The 21,163-nt window shown below is 36.5% G+C and overlaps 2 protein-coding genes across 2 annotated transcripts in view; both read left to right on the top strand.

Moving 5' to 3' along the window:
* LOC134745923 (calmodulin-binding transcription activator 2) overlaps nt 1-5,444 on the top strand; it is a 270,209-nt gene extending 264,765 nt beyond the window's left edge. Inside the window, exon 22 of the mRNA XM_063680039.1 lies at nt 5,234-5,444. Within this exon, the coding sequence (XP_063536109.1) occupies nt 5,234-5,417 (184 nt within the window). The 3' untranslated portion in view covers nt 5,418-5,444. The remainder of the gene's footprint in view (nt 1-5,233) is intronic.
* Nucleotides 1-21,163, top strand: part of LOC134745942 (UDP-xylose and UDP-N-acetylglucosamine transporter) — a 486,381-nt gene that overhangs the window by 155,401 nt on the left and 309,817 nt on the right. The gene's annotated exons all lie outside the window — the stretch shown is intronic.

Genomic DNA, 21,163 nt, shown 5'->3' with positions numbered 1-21,163 from the left:
AGATTGACTGAGAAAGCCGTGGATTATGTTAAGAATTCTAGTTATAATTTTTTCTTTTATAATGCAGTGATATGTAAAGATATGCCATACGTTAAATAAATAAACAGTAATGCAGCTTTAGTTGACATTCGATCGTCATATTTAGCTTCCTAAATCCCAGCTTTTTCTAAACTTTTTTTTGCACATAATACATATTTGCTGTCAGTCCTGAACAGACTATTTACAACTCTATGGACTGTCAGAATACTCCGCGCGAACATTCAAATTTGAAAGCGGGGGGCATCTAAACATTTTGTACCGAAATATGTACTATCGGTGTTTATTACTATAGTATTTTACTTAATGCTGGGACTGAAGGGTGACTTTTATTATGTACAAAAATTTGTACCGCAGGACTTAGGAGGTTAGAGTAAGTACCTATTTTACTTCGTCATTTCTATTTTACCGAAACCATTCGAACGAGGAACGTGCCCGACTGCAATTCTTTTGACGGAATGCCATGCACATTTTGTGCAATTTTATTTATTCACGTTACGTCGGTCAATAACATGAAAACGAATTCGCATGCCGTGCCATGCTAGGCACGTATGTGCGCGTGCCTTTAGAATTTAATATAAGATCATTTATTGAGGAAAACTAAATAGTACGGTGAGAGTATAAAACAACCCGCGTGTGAGCCGATTTGTCAGCCGAGCTGCAAAGGGTCGATAAAAATCGAGGTAAAAACGGATAGGTTCGAGGTTTATAGGTACTCTGCATTTAATTCAAATATCAGGAAAAACACTAAAAAAAATATATGTTGGGAAGTGACTATATGGACATAAAAATACTTACATAAAATGACTTTCTAAATTTTGCCCCCTAGGCAAGGTGCCCATTACGCAGGCGGCATTCCCGCGCTGGATTGCTATGGACATTAGTCTGAAGTCTGAAATAAAATATATTGATTGATTGATTGATTGATAACATTTTTGATAATCACGCCTGTACAGTCAAGGGCATAAATATTATATACATTCCCAAAGTTTCAAAAATATGTGTACGCTCTTACACGTTAGACCATAAAGTCGTGTTCACATATTTTTGAGCCATTTGTCTGGATCGATATTTTTGCCTTCGACTGTAGGTTAGAAATTATATATTGAAGTTTTTGCCCCGAAAAATGGTGATGAAAAAAAAAACCCGAAAAATGGTGATATCGCTCAGTTGCAAAGCTATGTGTTATAATCAATTAATCATACCCCGAATTTTTGGGTGCGGGAATGATTTCGTGTGTACGCATAACAGTCGCAACAACCAACGGACAACCAGTTTGAAACAGAAACGTGTTGCGTTGGGATACGGTTCAAAATTGAATGAGTTATGTTGTAGTATTATTTTCTTTGTTATTGCCTTCTAATAAGATTGAACGGGAGTGCAGGAGTGCCGATAATAGGATTGGTGTAATGTTTACTTGTTTACCCTATTCCCGGCTTCGCTCAGATACATATACAGCAATATTGCAACAAAATATTTTTCACCTCAGCAGCTAGAACAAGCCTACTTTCCTGCGAAAAAACAGTGACGAAAGTGCGACTTTCGTCACTCCTTGGAGTGAATTGATATTTCTAGAAGCTTTCGTCATAATGATGATGCCTTTCATTCGTGAATGTTAATAAAGGGTGGTTAACTTTACTTGATGTTGAATTTTTTTAACCTTTAAATATGTTCTCACTACTGAGGTGGAATGCTGTATGTGTTGGAAATTAGGCCACAAACATAAGCGCCTGCTGTTTTACCACATGCAACACGCACGACACAGCGCATGAAGTAATTCTCGACTTCTAGGGGATCTCTTGCCATACATACGCGACTTGCTACGTTTCATGTTAAGGATGACTCACGTTAGACCGGGCCGTGGCCGGGCCGAAGCATCCGGCGCTTACTTTTATATGACATGACAGGTGATCACGTGATTCTTTCCATAGAAAATGACGCGCCGGAAGCTCCGGCCCGGACACGGCCCGGTGTCATCCTTTAATCTTCCACACGTGAGTCATCCTTTAATCTTCATTTAAGTTTTAAAAGTATATTATTTTTGTTTTTCCCTCAAAGCTCGTATTTTTTAGTAGTATTAGTATGTGTCACACGAGAGCAAAGTTATTTTATATCTCGTGTTTTTGAGTCCCTCACTACGCTCAAGAATCTTTCGCTACCTAGACTGAAAATCAACACTCGCAAGAAAAACCAACTTTCCTCTCTCGTTGCACAAACAACTATATTTTACAAGTTGGGTTACTAGATTTTTTATAATGTATGGAGACAATAATGATATTTTTAAGTGTAACTTGATATTTTATAATGGGCAATCGCTGATACAAAACGTCAATCGCAACGTAAGTAATCAATCAATCAATCAAATCATCTATTTTCAGGCAACTAAGGCGCATACATACATTCCTTACAAACTAACATAATATACACAGTAATAAAAATCTTACAGGGTGGCCCAAACATATGTGCATTTTCGTTGCCAGGGAGATTTTGGGATTATACTGAACAACTTTTACTATGGGACCAAACCCGAAATCGCGAAAAAAGTTTCATACATTTTGGCTGGTCCATTTTCTATGGGAGGGTAGATTTTTTTTAGATGGAGGATAAATGGACCTGCACCTGCTCTGGTGTAGGATTCGGCAGATTCCCAAGGAACCGCCGAATATCACACCTGTCACGTGACTTGTCGTAGCATCTGTCATCCCGATACATTTTTAGGGTTCCGTACCCAAAGGGTAAAAAACGGGACCCTATTACTAAGACTCCACTGTCCTTCGGTCTGTCCGTCTGTCCGTCTGTCCGTCTGACAGTTGAAATTTTCACAGATGATGTATTTCTGATGCAGTGGCGTGACTAGGGGGCGGGAAGGGGGGGGGGGCAGAGGGGGCCGGTGCCCCGGGCGCCATCCAAAGGGGGGCGCCAAGATGGGCAAAAGGCAGCAGCAGGGAAACTTTTGTCAGTCATCAGGGGGCGCAAATTTGGTGACTGCCCCTGGCGCCATATCCTCTAGCTACGCCCCTGTTCTGATGTTGCCGCTACAACAACAAAAAGTACGGAACCCTCGGTGGGCGAATCTGACTCGCACCGATCCGGTTTTTCTATTTAAAACGCTCTTAGCAGGCGATGGAGTAGACAGCGAAAGTATTTATAAAGTAGGGTAAAATATCGCCAATTCAAAGATCAATTTGAATTGAAATCCATACCGTAGCAAATTTAAATATTGTTTTTCTATCCCTAGAATAAATTTGAGATCGTTCAAATGGTCTTCTATTGACCCACAAAAATTCAAATTTATTGAATTATTCAATTCATATCGGCCATTTGATATTATGTGTAACAGAAAAGCTACTTCGTATTATTGGTGTATCGTTTAAGAGCGGGAGTAAAGCCAGGAAATTAAAAGGTGCATATGTATATACCGCGAGAAATTTTATATTATAGGAAAAAATGGAAAAAGTTACACTTCCGGCAGGATTTGAACCCGCAACCAATCAATCAATCAATCAATCAATTGGTTAAGAGCAACGCACGGATTGCGGAGGTTGCGGGTTCAAATCCTGCCGGAAGTGTAACTTTTTCCATTTTTTCCTATAATATAAAATTTGGAGTATCGCTCGCAGACGTATCTGCATGTTAAAAAAAAAAAAATTGATACCGCGAGAAATTGCGACGGAAGAAATAGCCATTGAGCGAGTTTTTATTAATTACTACCTTTTGCCCGCGACTTCGTCTGTGTGGAGTTAGTTAATTTGTTCAGTTGACAATTGTTCCAAGTTAAATTCTTTTACTTTTCTTCTTGCACCATTTTTGTTACGTCTCTGTTTAGCCCTATAATAGAGAATGCCTTTAGGCATTAAGTCCGCCATTTGTATTTTTTATTTTATTTTGTGCAATAAAGTTTAAATAAATAAATATTTTCATTCAGCTTGGCATTAAAAGAAAAACTATTTATAATAAGTAATAAATACCACGAGATTTAACCACTGAAACAATTAACTTATTAGCATACTCGTAATTAATTAAGTAATCGATTACCTTACGATCATTAAACAAATGAATATATCGTAAGGCTTACGATATATCCATTTGTTTAATGATAACCCCTTACCAAATTTACGAGATCCCATTAATTAATAAATTGTTACCACTATTTAAAAGCACGTAGTTTCATCAAAGACTTCATTCATAATTTGGATCTTGTTCTTAATACAACTGTTTAATAATGTCTATTCTGCAACACCCAGTGTTTGAAGACAGGCTTCCGCCTCCTTGTCGCTGTGAATTCGTGAGTATCTTGAACGACATTGCTATTTTAAATGTGTAGGCGCTTAGTTGTAAAGTGTTTTCATGTGCTGTTTCACAGGAGTCAAATTAGAATTTTAGAGATATGAATATCTAGATTTGACGTAGAGGATATAACCAAACGGAGTAGCCATTAACAGGCCCTCTGTCAAAAATAGTCAATGGTCATACACAATGTATGGACTGACGTTTATCTGACATGGCTATTTTTACGTTACGTATACATTTGACGTTCCCTTCCCCCGCAAAAATCGGCAGACTTTTTTGTACAGAAAATTACAGACAAGGCGTCTCCGTTGGTTATATCCTCCAAGAGATTTGATCTCAAATTGTACTATAGGTAAATTTTACTGTTAATGTCACAACGAGATCAAATAGGTAAATATTTAATTGTCAAAAATCGAATGCACCTCGATATCGCTGACCTGACGTGTAAAATAATTAAAAAAAAATCAATAAACTTTCCACTACTAAAAAATATTTTCAGTTTCAAGACGTGAAATCCCCTTAAATATATCATGATAAGTTATAAAATTAATACCTATATTATTAGGTTATCTATTAAGTAAATTAATTAAAAAATATAAAAACGGCCCCAAATTAAGTAAATTACAATCTTAAATCACTACATAGTATAAAACAAAGTCGTTTCCTGCTGTCTGTCTGTCCCTATGTATGCTTAGATCTTTAAAACTACGCAACGGATTTTGATGCGGTTTTTTTAAATAGATAGAGTGATTCAAGGGGAAGGTTTATATGTATAATACATCAGCATTGCACCCGTGCGAAGCCGGGGCGGGTCGCTAGTCCCTGATAACAGCAAATCTACTACTGAAAATTATACTGATTATTTTTAAACGGTCACTTTTTCACCAATTAACTTTTATTTCCTCAGGTCCATCGTTGGCTGGATGCCCATGAAAAGTACTTCTCCCTCCCACCACCCCAGCCCCAATGGGTTACTGAAGTCACGCATTACTCGTATGGACCACACGGAGTGTATTCCTACTACGACCAGCCTATATACCGACCCAGCGTACCTTATGTGGTACAAGCGCCGTATAGGATATCGCCAATGATACCGTTCGTTAATTTAAAGAAGAAAACGTAATAAATATGTACCGTAGTTTAAGATTTAATTTAACTTTAATAGAATAAAATAGTTTGCAGCAAATACAACCTTTTTATATTTCTAATAGTAACTTATCTTACCTTGTTGTTACTTACCTCCAATACATCACTGAAGTCACTTTACTCATACACACTCAGATTGTGGTAGTGGCGCTCTAACGCCCCCTACGCAGAGTTTCGCGTAATATTCCCTATTATTTAAGCTTTTCAAGAATTTTGTTAGTAATAAAATAACCTATCAAACCTCATTTTACGCCCAATCGTATTCTCAAATCGTTCGACAAAGCCCTCAAGGCGTCGATAATAGATTGGGGCTCGTTAGGGGCACGTAAAATTTTAATGGACCCCTATATTTTACTGAGGTTCGATTTGATTTAGGTTGGCTGTTATTCTAAATTAATAGGTTAATTTATTTATTAGACATTTAATTATTCCAAAAGTTATTCAGTTAAAAAGAAATTACGAGTTGAACTGCCTCCTTGAAAACTAAACTTAAAATAGTCTTGTTTTCTTATTCTCTTATTAAACCCTTACCCAATACCCAAAGCAAGTACCTAAGGACCAAATTTCACATTTTGTTTTGTTATCTTTATTTATTCATTTTGGTAATCTGTCATCTATAGGTAAATAATTATTTTGTATATTTTTTTAAACTTTAGGCCTAGTAGTTTCGGAGATAATAGGGAGGGGGATGGTAAGTTTTGGGTATGTTCTTAAATAACATCTGCTATTTATTTTAAAATTATAAAAAACAAATTGAGATTCTCACAATGAGCTCTTTCATTTGATATGTAACGCGATATAGCTAGAAAAACTTTGTTTTAATTTTCTCATTTACCCCCTGTGCTCTCTTGTTTAAAATTCATTTATTCACGTTACATGTCCGTTTTTGGGTCACAAACTTACATAATATATGTGTACCAAATTCCAACTTAATTGGTCCATTAGTTTCGGAGAAAATAGGCTGTGACAGACAGACGGACAGACAGACAGACAGACGAATATGCCTACCTTTACGTGCCTACCTTACCGTACCGTAGCGGGAATAAAGCGGTACGGTGTTGGTGACGAGTGATCCTATAAGGGTTCCGATTTTTCCTTTTGAGGTAGGTACGGAACCCTGAAAAACCTAACCTAGAGTGTCGCCAGCAGCAAGGCAGGGCAAAGCTACCTATGCCCCTACGTTGGACTTTTTTCGACTTTTTGATTATTATAAGACTTATGAGCGAAAAACTTGTCCCATACACATGTTTAAATGTGTATAAATAATTTAACCCTTATAATAATTAAAAATTAGAAAAAAAAACACACGAAAGGGCATAGGTATAGTTGATATAGGTACGTCAAATTTAAGTCAAAATATTTGCAATATTATTGATATCCAAATAAACAATAAACAAAATGGGGACTACACGTTTTTATGGAAAGACAGTTTCGGGGCGGTCGTCTACTTTCGTCTTTAATAATAGTTAATTGTGCAACATGGGGCGTAAGTTAAATATTGCAAACGAGTGTATAGTTAATTGCCGGAGCGATTTATAGTCTCGAGTTTGCAATATTATTACGCCCCGAGTTACACACAATGTTTTTCATCACACTTGCGATACAAAAATGAATAATAAAGACAGAAATCCGTTAATTATAAATATTATAATACTAGAAACTTCATAACTCCTGGAAAACGCTTTTTCTATAGTTCCAGCTAATTGTCGCTTAACATACATACATATATAATCACGCCTATTTCCCGGAGGGGTAGGCAGAGACCACGGGTTTCCACTTGCTACGATCCTGACATACCTCTTTCGCTTCCTTCACTTTCATAACATTCCTCATACACGCTCGCCGGTTTAGGGTGCTCTTGACCTGGCCTTTCTTTAGGATTTCCCCGATCTGATCAAGGAAAGTCCGCCGAGGTCTGCCCCTCCCAACTCCCGTTTCTCTCAACATAATAAACAATTAAGTAGTATCGACTTGTTCGACTGCACAAAATCAACTTTAAAAAAACGAGTTCAGTCACTGCTACTGAAATCTAAAAATAACGACAATTGACGAAATAACTAGGTATATAATTACACACCTTAATCTTTCCGTCTTCCATTACACACTCAGTCACAGTCACTTACACCCACACACGAACACGCACATACAATCACTCAAAACACACACTTACACATGTTATGCAAGCCATATCTAGTTTGTATAGAATGCTTTTTTACTCCCTTCTTTTTTTTGTGTTTCCACTTAGTTATTGCATGTTAATTGTACTTTTGTGGACATCTGTTATTGGCTATGTTTTCTGTTCACTATGATTTGTATTAATTTTTGTATTGCTGTTGATGCCCCAAATAAATAAAATAAAAAATAAATAAAGACGAAAATTGCTTGTATCTTTATACGAAAAACCTGTCAGAGGGTCCTTATTGCTAGCGACAATGTGGTACATTTTGCTTGAAAACGTTACATTTACTGAGCGAGTGTGATGAAAAATAACAAACGAACCTCGGAGTTTACCTGGCTTATCCGCGAATGGCGTCCCAGATAATCCTATTAGACCCGGCAAATGCAGCCCGGATCTATTATTTACAACTCCTCAGATTGGGGTTTATTCAATTTAACTCGGAATACAACAAGGTCGAAAGCTTTAGAAGGGTTTTATAATTTAGGAATTGATTTGGTTTTCGTAATGATGTTTTTAGATGTCGCTTAATTGATACCCTGTTAGAAAATTAAGGTACCTTTCGGATTAAGACTGTAGCGAAGTTATTTCTCTAATATTGCGACGCGACATTGCTGCCCGTTGTCAACAGTGCTTTTGACAATTTGTTAGAATTTTTTTGGCAGTTTCGTTAGCGACTTTTAGAAATGATCATTCAATAATACCAAAGATAGATATAACTCCGTAATAGATGGATACAGTCTAAGGAAAAAACGTGCCTCGAAAATCAAGAAAATTTGATTCTCGTTCAGAGGGCGCTACTAGTTTTGGCCTACAGTCGTATAGATGGCGTTGACGGTTTCGTTTGTTATTTAACAATTTTAACGCATATCAGTGAAAGAACATGGGTCAAAATCATAAAAATAATTAATGCAAATAAAAAAAATCATTTATCTATATTTAAATACATTCTATCGTATTTTTATAAATCTTCATTTTTAGTTTTAAAGTGTGTCGATAGATGGCAGTGAATTTACTGGGGTTACAAAATCTACTATGACAGTACCGCTCTAGTATAAGTTACTCTGTGATAATACAGTGTTTATGCGTTTTGTAATTATTTTATTACAAAAAACAAAACATTTTCCATCAGTCGCCCACTGCTGTACATAGGCTTCTCTTCGTGTACGCCACTTATCCCGGTCCTGGGCTAGTCTCATTCAAAAGTGCTCGCGATTTTTCGAATGTCATACCTACATACACGACTAAAAGCTTGGAAATATGAATTCATAACATTATTTACCTATATTTTGACGACCTGTCTGGCCTAGTGGCCTAGTCACTAGACCCTGCCTGTGAAGCCGATGGTCCTGGGTTCAAATCCCGGTAAGGGCATTTATTCAGTGATGAACACGGATATTTGTTCGTGAGTCATGGATGTTTTCTATGTATTTAAGTATTTATATATTATATATATCGTTGTCTAAGTACCCACAACACAAGCTTTATTGAGCTTACCGTGGGACTTGGTCAATTTGTGTAATAATGTCCTACAATATTTATTTATTTATTTATTTTATATCGAATTTGTTTTGTAATCATGATAAACAAACCACTATGCTTTAAACAAACGAACTCGAGAATTTGAAATACTAAAGTATTCCGTATGAGCATAGAGTAACTTATACTAGAGCGGTACTGTCATAGTAAATTTTGTAACCCCAGTAAATTCACTGCCATCTGTCGACACACTTTAAAACTAAAAATAAATATTTATAAAAATACGATAAAATGTATTTAAATATGGATAAATGATTTTTTTATTTGCATTAATTATTTTTATATGATTTTGACCCATGTTCTTTCCCTGGTATGCGTTAAAATTATAAATAACAAACGAAACAGTCAACGCCCTCTATACGAGTGTAGGCCAAAACTAGTGGCGCCATCTGATCGAGAATCAAATTTTCGTGATTTTCGAGGTACGTTTTTTCCTTAGACTGTATCCATCTATTACGGAGTTATATCTATCTTTGATATCGTGAAACAAGAAAATGAAAATTTCGTTATCTCTGTCACTCTTGCATATTAGAGCGATAAAGAGGCAGATAGCGAATAATCGGATTCGCGTTTCCCGGTCATCTGTAAGCAAACCGCCTTGATGCATCAATGTCAAATTTTATTATCTCTGAAAACTTGTCAAAAACCTGTTAAAGGTACAGTATGTATAAGTTACTCTATGGTTTACTAAAAAGGCTAGTCCTGCACTCTGGCGGCAGAACATTGCAGTAATATCGCCTATTGAATTAATTTTCGCACGTGTGTGTACAGTCGCCATCAGATATATCGGAGCGGCCGAGGTGCTCAAAAATATCTGAACACGCACTATAGCGCCTTGACAATATTATAGAGGCGTGTTCAGATATTTGTGACCAACTGGCCCGCTCCGATATATCTGATGGCGACTGTGCACATACATTTGTGAGGCATATTCTGATTAGAATGAGACATTATTAATTTGATCTTGATATGTTATGAATATGATCTATGATATGCAGAAAGACCTCAGCGAACTCGGCGCCGTCGACTGGACAGAAACGGCTTTGGACAGAGTAGCATGGCGGTCTTTGGTGTCGGAGGCCAAGATCCACTTCGGGTCGTCGCGCCACAGCAGTAAGTAAGTAAGGATGATCTATCAGTATCAAAAGTGACGTTTATCAATAAAGGTATGTCATTTAGGACAATTAGAGCAGTCCCCGCGGCCTGACTACCCGGATGTAGGATCCTACATCCGATATCGGATCTGAGAATGTGAAACCGCTCTTAGGCGATTCGTTTCCGTGTTTGCCTCCTACATCATAAAAAAACCGGCCAAAGGCGAGTCGGACTCGCGTTCCAAGTGTTCCGTACATTACACAATTTAAACAATGTATTTTTTATGTGAAATGTCTTTAAAAAACCCGTAGGGATCGGATCAAAAACTAAGTAATTAAGTCCGACTGACGCTTGACTGCACATTTCTAATAGGTTTTCCGGTGATTCCGGTAGGTAAAGATCTATTTTGTGTATTTTTTTCAAATTTTATGATCCAGTATTTTCGGAGATAAAGGGAGGGGGGGGAATGGTCATTTTTTGCCTATTTTCTTAAATAACTTCTAAACTATTTTTCTTAAAATTATAAAAAATATATATTTGAGATTCTCACAATGAGCTCTTTCATTTGATATGTAACACGATATAGTTTGACAAACTTTATTTTTTAATTTTTTCATTTACCCCCCAAAAGTGGCCCCCGTGTTTAAAATTAATATGTTTACGTTACATGTCCATCATTGGGTCACAAACTTACATATGTGTACAAAATTTCAAAGTAATTGGTCCAGTAGTTTCAGAGAAAATAGGCTGTGACAGACGGACAGACAGACAGACAGACAGGCAGACAGACAGACAAACAGACGCACGAGTGATCCTATAAGGGTTCCGTTTTTTCTTTTTGAGATACGGAACCCTAAAAACTAGGTAGGTAGCCAGAACGTTCATATAAGCAGTAGGTACCTCATGCACTAGATTTAGTATCTTTTGCAAGTAATATCTGGCTTCCCATTGTATCGCTATACTAAAGGCAGGATCTTTAGTAGAGCGATACAATGGGAAACCAGAGGATTCAGCGTCTTAGAGGTAATATATCGTTGCTTATTGCAGCTTTTCATGCTTTTATTGGTTCGTCACAGAAATATCTGTGCGGTAAGCTTGCAATACAATTCAAGCACTTTCATATTGTACTTTGTCGCACACGACAAAGTATTATGAACTTAGACTTACCGTTTTTAGGATTCCGTAGTGAACTAGAAATATAAACCCCTATAGTTTCGCCATATCCGTTTGTCCGTCCGTGTCTTGCTTCGTGATGGTTAGTGCCAGAAAGCAGCAAATTGGCATGGATATCTCTTCTTCTCTTCTCTTCTGCATTTCCTGTTACCCTCTGCTGGGGTGTAGGTGGGGTGCATGGATATTATATACCTAAATCAATGATGCTGACAAAATGATAAAATGTGCCATTTTCAACCAAAAGGGTACTTATTGTCGATTGTCAATAAGGCGCTATTTACATAAAGCTTCAATTTGGAATAAACCTTATCGACAACCGACAATGCGGTACCTTTTTGTTGAAAACGTCACGATAAAAACCGGCCAAGTGCGAGTCGGACTCGCCCACCGAGGGTTCCGTACTTTTCAGTATTTGTTGTTATAGCAGCGACAGAAATACATCATCTGTGAAAATTTCAACTATCACGGTTCATGAGATACAGCCTGGTGACAGACATACAGACGGACAGACGGGCAGAGGAGTCTTAGTAATAGGGTCCCGTTTTTACCCTTTTGGTACGGAACCCTAAAAACAGACAACTTTCATAAAACGTAATTTTTTAGGGTTCCGTACCCAAAGGGTAAAAGCGGGACCCTATTTACTAAGACTCCACTGTCTGTCTGTCTGTCCGTCTGTCTGTCGCCAGGCTGTATCTCATGTATATTAAATGAAGAAGAAGATACCTAAAATCAAGTTATTTATTTATTAAACACCCTCATTAAGGTGTTAACCTCATTAAGGTATTTCTTAACAATAAGTACGCACTGAAGTGCGCTCATTAGTTATATGGTCATTATTCAAAAGATTGCTGGCCCCGGCAGATGAAATCAATTAGGTATTAGTTATCTCAGATACTTAGAGTATCATTTGTGCTATTTTTTGATGGTTTGCTCGCTGTCACTTGGAAGTAATACTCTTTTGAATAATGAAAATCCCATCAAAAACATTACATGTAAAAATATGCAAGTCTCGCAACGCAATTCTTCTATTATAAATTAGTTTTTGGCAAAAATTACATTTTTGGTACAAAAACTTTTATCGCTGACTGTACTTTTTTTCCACAGGCAACTAATACTCATCGAGACAATTCTAAAAACCACAAACACAATTAGGTTGCGTTGTTTTATCACAGAGTTCCTATGACCACCTCCTGTCTTCATCATCAGATCAGCTCGATGGTACCATAATATTGCATTGTCACCCGACTTACATGCGTATGCAAATTTTTAGCTTCATCGGAAACCGGGAAGATGGTTAAATTAGTTACCTTAGATTCCATTACATAGTTAGTTACATACACCTAATAAGAGCGTGTTAAAAACTTTGAAGATGTAATGCGAAACCAAGTCGGTTATTTTAGTCAGTGCCAGGGGTCGTTAAAGTCGTAACAATATTAGATACCTTTATTTTTTTAATACTTATAATGACTTGGCAATCGCACCGGCTACATAATGACATACTGATAATTCGTCAAATATTTTAAATAATCCTAATTGAATATAGAGCTAGCCCTAATGACATGCAGTTTGAGCAATACACATACAAGTAAAGCATTGTGTGCCTCTTTGATTTGCTCGACTTGACAGGTTGGCAAAATAATGAACATGTTCACACATGAACATACCTACTCAAATTAAGTCACAAAGTCACTAATATTATATAACATATAAATAGCTTATATAATATATATTTTGTATACTGTAGCGTGAGGCAAATGCTTGGGTACCAAATTTAAAGAACACCAACATCACAAACCGGTAAGACATCAATAAGCTGGCTACAGAATTCTACCAAGACTTATACTCAAACCAAGATATTCCAGTAGAAAGAATGGGTGGTACTATAACAATTAACCTCCTGGATCCTGGAGGAATCGATTCTATCAAAACTGATATTTTTTCAAAAAATCGATTAAGTAAGTAACCCATAATGTCGGAAAATTAGTAAAAAAAATCATGGCGTTTTCCCCTCGATTTTTCCTTATGTTCTCAGGCGAGTACATGGGGACTTTGTCCTCACTCGAGGTACCGTATCAAATAAAACAAAATACTACAATAATCAACTTTACTTGCATATAAACTTACAAAAATTACTTATTTGTACTTATTATAGGACAAGCATATAAATTCAGTCTTAAATAAATTGAAATCCTCATGAATCAACTATCTTGCATATAAAGTACATTAAGTTCAGAGCTGTATAAAGCTAAAGTTTTTTCAATATACGGAGGAAATCTACTTATTAACATATGAAATACATCATATATTTACTAATCAAAACCAAACAAAAATATATAATTAGACTTTCAGTGAGATAAATTTGGATTTACTTACCGCGGGGCATGGTGTGACCGGTAGTCTCAGATGTCTAAGCCGCACTGATCGCTGATTGGCCATCTGTGACTTGGTGTTTATTTTAATAGGTTGACAGTTTCGTCCGGAAACGTTATATGCGTGCAAACTTCTTAAGTTGCTTTGAAATTTGACAGGAGATTTTTTTAAATCTTATGTCCTCAAGTGAGGACCGGGGGATCCAGGAGGTTAACTCAGAGTCTGAACTAAAATCTGAACCGGAAATACTACCATGTGAAATAAGAAAAGCAATTACTAAGCCAAAAATCGGACAAAGCCCCAGGTCCTGACAAAATCCCAAATGAGACATTGAAAGGAAAGGTTCCAGTTCCAGGAAAGGAAATAGCTCCAATACTAACAAAAATATTTAACCAAGTTCTAATGACAGGTGTCATTCCAGAACAATGGGAAACATCACACATAACTCTCATATACATATAAAAAAGGTCCAAAGGAAGAGATTGGAAACTATAGGCTAATAAGCTTAATGTCTAACATATATAAAGTTTTCTCCAAGATCATACTCGACCGTGTCAGTACTATTATTGGATGAAAACCAACCAATGGAATAAGCTGGCTTTAGAAAGAACTTTGCTACAGTGGACCATATACACACAGTTAAACAAATCATAGAAAAATACAATGAATACAACAAGCCTTTGTATACGGCCTTCATTGATTATACTAAGGCATTTGATAGTATTAGCCATGAAGTCATATGGGAAAGCTTGGGCATACAAGGAATACCTACAATTTACATCAATATTCTCAAGAACATATGTGCCAAAAGCAAAGCCAAAATTAAACTGGAAACTCTAGGAGAACCATTCAAAATAGAACGAGGAGTCAGACAAGGGGACCCCCTGTCTCCCAAGCTATTCTCAGCCGAGCTTGAAAACATCTTCCGGAAGTTGAATTAGGAACAATATGGTCTTAACATTAATGGAAGAAAGCTAAACCAGCTCAGATTTGCGGATGACGTTGTCTTATTTGAGGAAAATCCAAACAACTTTACTTTCTTAAGGGATGATTTTCGGGATAAAAACTATCCTATGTCCTTCTCAGGGACTCAACCTATCTCTATGCCAAATTTCATCTAAATCGATTCAGCGGTTTAAGCGTGAAGAGGGAACACACACACAGACAGACATACAGACAGACTTTCGTATTTATAATATTAGTATGGATATGTATATTTAGGACAGATAATCTCCCATAAAGATATGACAACCAAGGAAATTAAAAGACGGATAGCCAATAGTTGGAAGAAGTACTGGTCACTGAAAGAGGTGATGAAATGCACTGACCTCAGTAATAGCACCAAAAAGAAAGTTTTTAACACCTGCATTTTGCCCTGCCTCACCTATGGCTGCGAAACTTGGTCACTCTCAAAACATCATAGAGAAAAGCTCGAGCATTGTCAAAGAGCAAGCTGAAGAGCTGAAGCTGGAGAGAAGCATGCTGGGAATCAAACGACAAGACAGACACAGAAATACAACTATAAAAGCAAAAACGGGCATAACAGATGTACTCTCAAAGATATATCAACTGAAATGGAGGTGGACTGGGCATGTGCTAAGGAACAGACATGAAAAATGGAGTAAGATAGTAACACATTGGTATCCCAGAGACGGTAAAAGGAATAGAGGAAGACAGTACAAGAGGTGGGAAGACGAACTCAAACTGACAGCTGGTCCAAACTGGAGAAGAGTAGCGAATGATAGAAAGCAATGGAAGGAGTTATAGGAGGCCTTTGCCAGGAGGCACACTGAACTCAAGAGACATATTATAACAAAAATAGAAAAAAAAAACTACCAAAGAAAGGAAGAAAAATCAGAGTGCAGGATAAAGGGCTTATATAGGGTGAGTTGTCCAACTTTGAAACAATCGTACACAATGAAACTTTGCAATTTCTCGGAAACTAGCGGTTGTTAGCTAGTGCCGTCTGTCAAGCAAAGGCAGGCTCAGGGACCCCCAGCACCTCCCCAATACGCGAGCGCGCCTCGGAGAAAGAGCACGTTGCTACGAGCATTATTGTGAATTCGTGCGGCAAAAGTAAAATTTTTCATGTGTTTCGCAATATCTAGTATTGAGAATTGGCTTAGCGAGCATAACCTAAGAATAAATTTCTCCAAAACTAAACTTTTAGAGTTCAGACCTTACCAAAAACGCAGTTTGAACGTAGACTATAGCTTCAAAGATACAAAACTTGAATGTGTAGATTCTGCCGCGCTTTTGGGTATTTATATTGATGCTACAATAAACTGGCAAGAACATGTCCATCAAATATCCCTTAAATTAAGTCGATTTATCTATGCCTTGCATGAAATTAAGAAATGCACCGATATAAAAACAGCGACTTGTGCCTATTATGCTTACGCATACGCATGGCTAAAATATGGAATAGTATTATGGGGAAACAGTACAGATACTATACAACTGTTTATACTCCAGAAACGTTGCCTAAGGATATTAGTTAATGTGGATCAAATGACAGGCTGCAAACACTACTTTATAGCACAAAAAATGTTGACTCTACCATCAATATACATCTTGGAAGCTTCTATGTTCGTGAAAAACAACCTGTCATTATTTCCACAATACTCACACGCATCTTCATTACGACCTAGAAAAAAACTAGCTCTACCTGAGACTAAATTGAAGATGGTTAGCACTGGTCCTTCTGCCATGGCAATAAAAATATTTAACAAAATCCCAAATAAGATCCAAGAAATGAGTAACATATGTGCATTTAAAACCCAACTCAAAGCATATTTAATTGAAAAAGCTTTTTACTCTGTACTAGAATTCTTAAATGAAGATGTAACTATATGAAATATAATGTAATAACTAATGAAACTATGAAATATAATATAATAAAATATTTAATATGTAATTAATCGTGATGTAAAATGTAATAATATGTAATCTTCAATCGTAAGGTAAATTTAACAATATTTAATCTCTAATCGCAATGTAAAATTCCATTTTAATGTAAATTTAATAATATTTGATCTCTTATCTAATGTGAAATTCAATAACATGTAATATAATCTTTAATTGGAATGTCAAATTTAATATATTATGTATTGTAACCTATAATCGTGATCCTTAGCTACTTATTACTAATTACTTAGTTAGTATACGTAGGTAAGAATGTAGTTAATTAGTGAGTATTAAGTTGCAGTGCCCTACAGGGTTCATAGCTGATCAAAATTATTATGTAACATCTTATTATGTACCTATGAAGGCAATAAATGACTGAATACTGAATTTTTAACGAAGATATAGAATCGAGTTTGGCGTTATTTAATTTTGTGTTGTGTTCTATTTGTATTTAAGTTTATTTAGAGCTAAAGATTTTTAAATTTCGTTCACTCTTTGGTGCAGTTTTTTTTAGTTGTTTAAAAAAACACCCCCTAGTCTCACAATAAAACAATTGTATCCTGTATACAATGAAACAGGTCTCATGTTTAATGAAACATGATGTTCACTGAATACAATTTACCAGTACACAATGAAACAAACTCATTATTTTTGTTTTAAATAATTAAAGCATATTTATAATAATACCATGAAAATTGATAATAAGTTGAATATCATATGGCAAAACATAAGATACTAACTTTAGAAATGGCTGAGATATGATAGTTTATATGTTGAATGTTTCATTGATGGCAAGGTATTGGTCACATGTCGAACATTGAAACAGTCGTACACAATGAAACATCACGATATTTATAAAACACTATGTTGCTAGAAAGTGTATGATATCAAGCATGGAGATGCTCAAAACCTTCCCGCGTCCACCTAGTTGGCAATCATGCTCCGTGGACATAGAAGGCGTAGCTTTCTCGCAGCAAGCCGTACGTGCCGACCAGATTTTCGATTCACAATGAAACTCTGGTGTGTGTACAATGAAACGACTCTTTCGCTTTTATATATTTCATCAATATTATAATCATTCGATAAGTCGGAAACCTTTTAAATAACCAATTTCAGCCTACAACTATTTTCTTAGTTCCTTTCTCATTAATTGATTAAAAGCATATATGTATTAATGTCACTTATTTTTACACCGTTTCAATGTTTATTGACCATGTTTCATGGTAGAGTATAATTATTACATTTGTTTCACTGTAAAAATTAGACTGTTTCATTGAAAACAAGCATAAATACACAATGAAACAACTCATTTTTTAGAAAAAGTATTATAATACAAAAACTGTTAAAGATAGGAAGAAACCAAGAATGCTATACGATAGCCAACTAAATTGTTTATCTTTATACGAAATATCACAATCATAACTTTAAAAACACCAGAGATAGGAAGGTTTGAACTTTTGGTGTTTCAATGTTCCACAACTAACCCTAGATAGATATAGATAGATAGATAGAGATAGACTGTAGCGTTGGTTTCAGAAATATATGACCTGAAACAAGTTTTTTGACGGAAAATTGGCATGTGTACTTTGATCTATTCATTTAAATAATACACCAAAATATCCAAAATGAAAATCCATTCACTATAGGGCAGCCAGTATTCTTGAATAACTGATTATGCTAAAGCTGACCTGTAAAATTTCCGCCCTTGAACCAACGTGCGTAGTGTTGACGTAGGCGATGTCACTGTCAATTTCCTTGATAAATTGCGTTACTGCTATACTGCTGCGATAAGAACGTATAATTATGCACATTCGGCAAGTAATTTAACCCCCTTTGTTTGACATAATTATTGAGTCATAATGTAATGATTGTCATATTATCATTAGCTGACCTCGCAAGCATTTCCTATTCCTGTTCAAAGTAGGTATTAACATATAATTGTAAAGGCGGCAATGATTTTGCATTTAATCGCACTTAAACTATCGTGAAACATATTTCAAAATATTTATCAGTACGGTTTTTACTCACTATTATTTTTAGTCGCTTTTGGCGACATGTTTCGGATTCTTTGGGAATCCTTTCTAAGGCACGAGTGTCCGCGGCGGCGGCATGTCGCCAAAAGCGACTAAAAATAATAGTGAGTAAAAACCGTACTGATAAATATTTTGATTTTGCATTTTATTATTATTACAAAGTGAAATAAAACTATGAAAACGGATTATATCGCGTATATTGAATTTATAATACATCCCGACGTTTCGAACTCTTTACAGCGTTCGTGGTCAACGGGTAATCCGTTTTCATAGTTTTATTTCATGAGTAACTATCGCGGTAACCGAAGACAATATTATTATTACAAAGGTTACTAAAAAGCTAGATCTAATCGCTAATTAGTGGGTATATCGCAATCTTATTTCACCGTCAATTACAATTATGTTAGCGTTGTTTTACCAACAGTTTCACGTGTAATTTAATATTTTCGTAATGCATGCATTACGATTAGAGATATAATAAGTAAGGTATATTATCAACATATTGTTGACGGCGACATGTCAAGGGCCTGACACTCTTTGATAGAGAAAAATAGTCTTATTGCGATTCCTATAAGAGGAAAGAGAAAATAGTGCCATGCTTTGTACTTATCACCGACCGGGTGGCATCATCGGTAGGAGGCGATGGCGAAATACCAAAATTTATAAGAGTGAAAGAGAAAAAATCCTATGCTGCCCAAATTTTATATGAATCTTTTTTCTCTCCGGTCGCTCGGTGGCGCGTTTATAACTACTTGTATATACTATATATATTTACTATGTCTATGACTACGTGTACAGTATCCAGCACATTAAAAATCTACCCAGGATCAACGCGAACCGACTGACGCTACGTTGACACAAGTCACTTCGGGAACTAGTTCCCAAAGAGCATTCTTAAAGAAAAACCTCAGAGACTTACGCCATTTTGGTTTTCGGCTCTTTATCCAGAATTTATAAGGGTCACGGTACATTGACGTGCCGCGTCGTGGAAGTAATTTATATTCCCTTTATTAAAAGCTGCAGGGCCAAGGCCCAATAAGAGTCAAGTTTATGTCCCATCGCCCACACTGTTAAATAACAGTTGAGACAGTTCGTAAACCTTTGTGAGACATATTATCTTAACTAACTGCACGGCTTCTCAGCCGAGACCAAAATGCCGCGGCAAAATGCAAATGGCGCCGTTAATGCCATAAGGTAATTTATGTATAGGTACATAATGCAGACTTTTTACAAATTTCCTTATAAAATGACGGCGCCGCATGTAAACGGCGGGGTCTGTGACATACACATAAAGAAAATTGTGACATCTGTCAAATATTTGATTATGGTGAAAATGGGCTAGGGACTACTTACGTAGGTGTCAGTCAAGGTTATTGTATCTATTTGTTAAACGGTATAAAAAAAACATGAATAATTTATGAGTTTATAACTTGTCATAAGTGAAGAAGTAAAAACCAAAACTAAATAAATGTATACACAGTAACGCGAGTGTAAATAACCGTTTATTAATATTAGTTTTGAGGTCAAAGGGCTCTAAAATGTTGACGCAATATCCTTTGGCGGACAAGGCCAACAATATGATTTTTTTAAGCAAGGTTGACTGCTTTTGCCTGACTCTCGTAAGTAATTAGCCAAGGTTGATCGGAATAACATAGAATAACTGGAAACTACATTATCATGGGAATTTACATCAACCAAACGTGAACATCAACTTCTCTTTCCTCGTATTGTTCAATACGTAATCGACCATTGCAGGTACGTCATAAGCGCTAATTTCGTTCATAGAGAACTGCCAGAACTCCTTGTTTCTGTCAGGATCGAGTTGCATATGCTTCCGCCCGTAGTACGTGCCTCGAGGGATTCCTACCCAGATATCAAAGCAGGCGTCCGATATGAGATAAGGCATCGCTGCATTCGGTCCAGGCTTCAAAGCCGTATCAGCTGCAGAAAGCAACGGAGACATGAAGAACACAGGGGTCTCCTTATTCTTCTCCTTACACTTGGCACCTTTAGCTATCCTATACAGTGGCAGCACATATAACCATCTTCTGTAACCACTGTATGTTCCTCAGATTGGTATCCGTTTAATTGCGTGAGTTCCGTAAAGTTTAGAGGTGCTTGAGATTTAACAGCGCCCAAAAGTAGTGCGAGCAAAACGTTAAATTTAAGCAAGGGCATGATTAAGGGCCAGTTGCACCAACTACAATTAACAGACTGATTAACGTCAAGCAGCAGAGATCTATGAAACTTTTCATACAATAAAATTTAGCGAACGGTAAAACGCTGACAGACAGTTTGGTGCAACCGACCCTAAGACTGACGGTACCTTAACCTTGTGTCTGTACATTATGTATAGATACAAAAACAAAATAATAAACTAAGTACAGATGCATTTATG

Source organism: Cydia strobilella, chromosome 12 (genome assembly GCF_947568885.1).
Source record: "Cydia strobilella chromosome 12, ilCydStro3.1, whole genome shotgun sequence".
Lineage (NCBI taxonomy): Eukaryota > Metazoa > Arthropoda > Insecta > Lepidoptera > Tortricidae > Cydia > Cydia strobilella.
The sequence above is the reverse complement of the archived record's forward strand: the minus strand, read 5'-3'. Positions and strand labels throughout refer to the sequence as shown.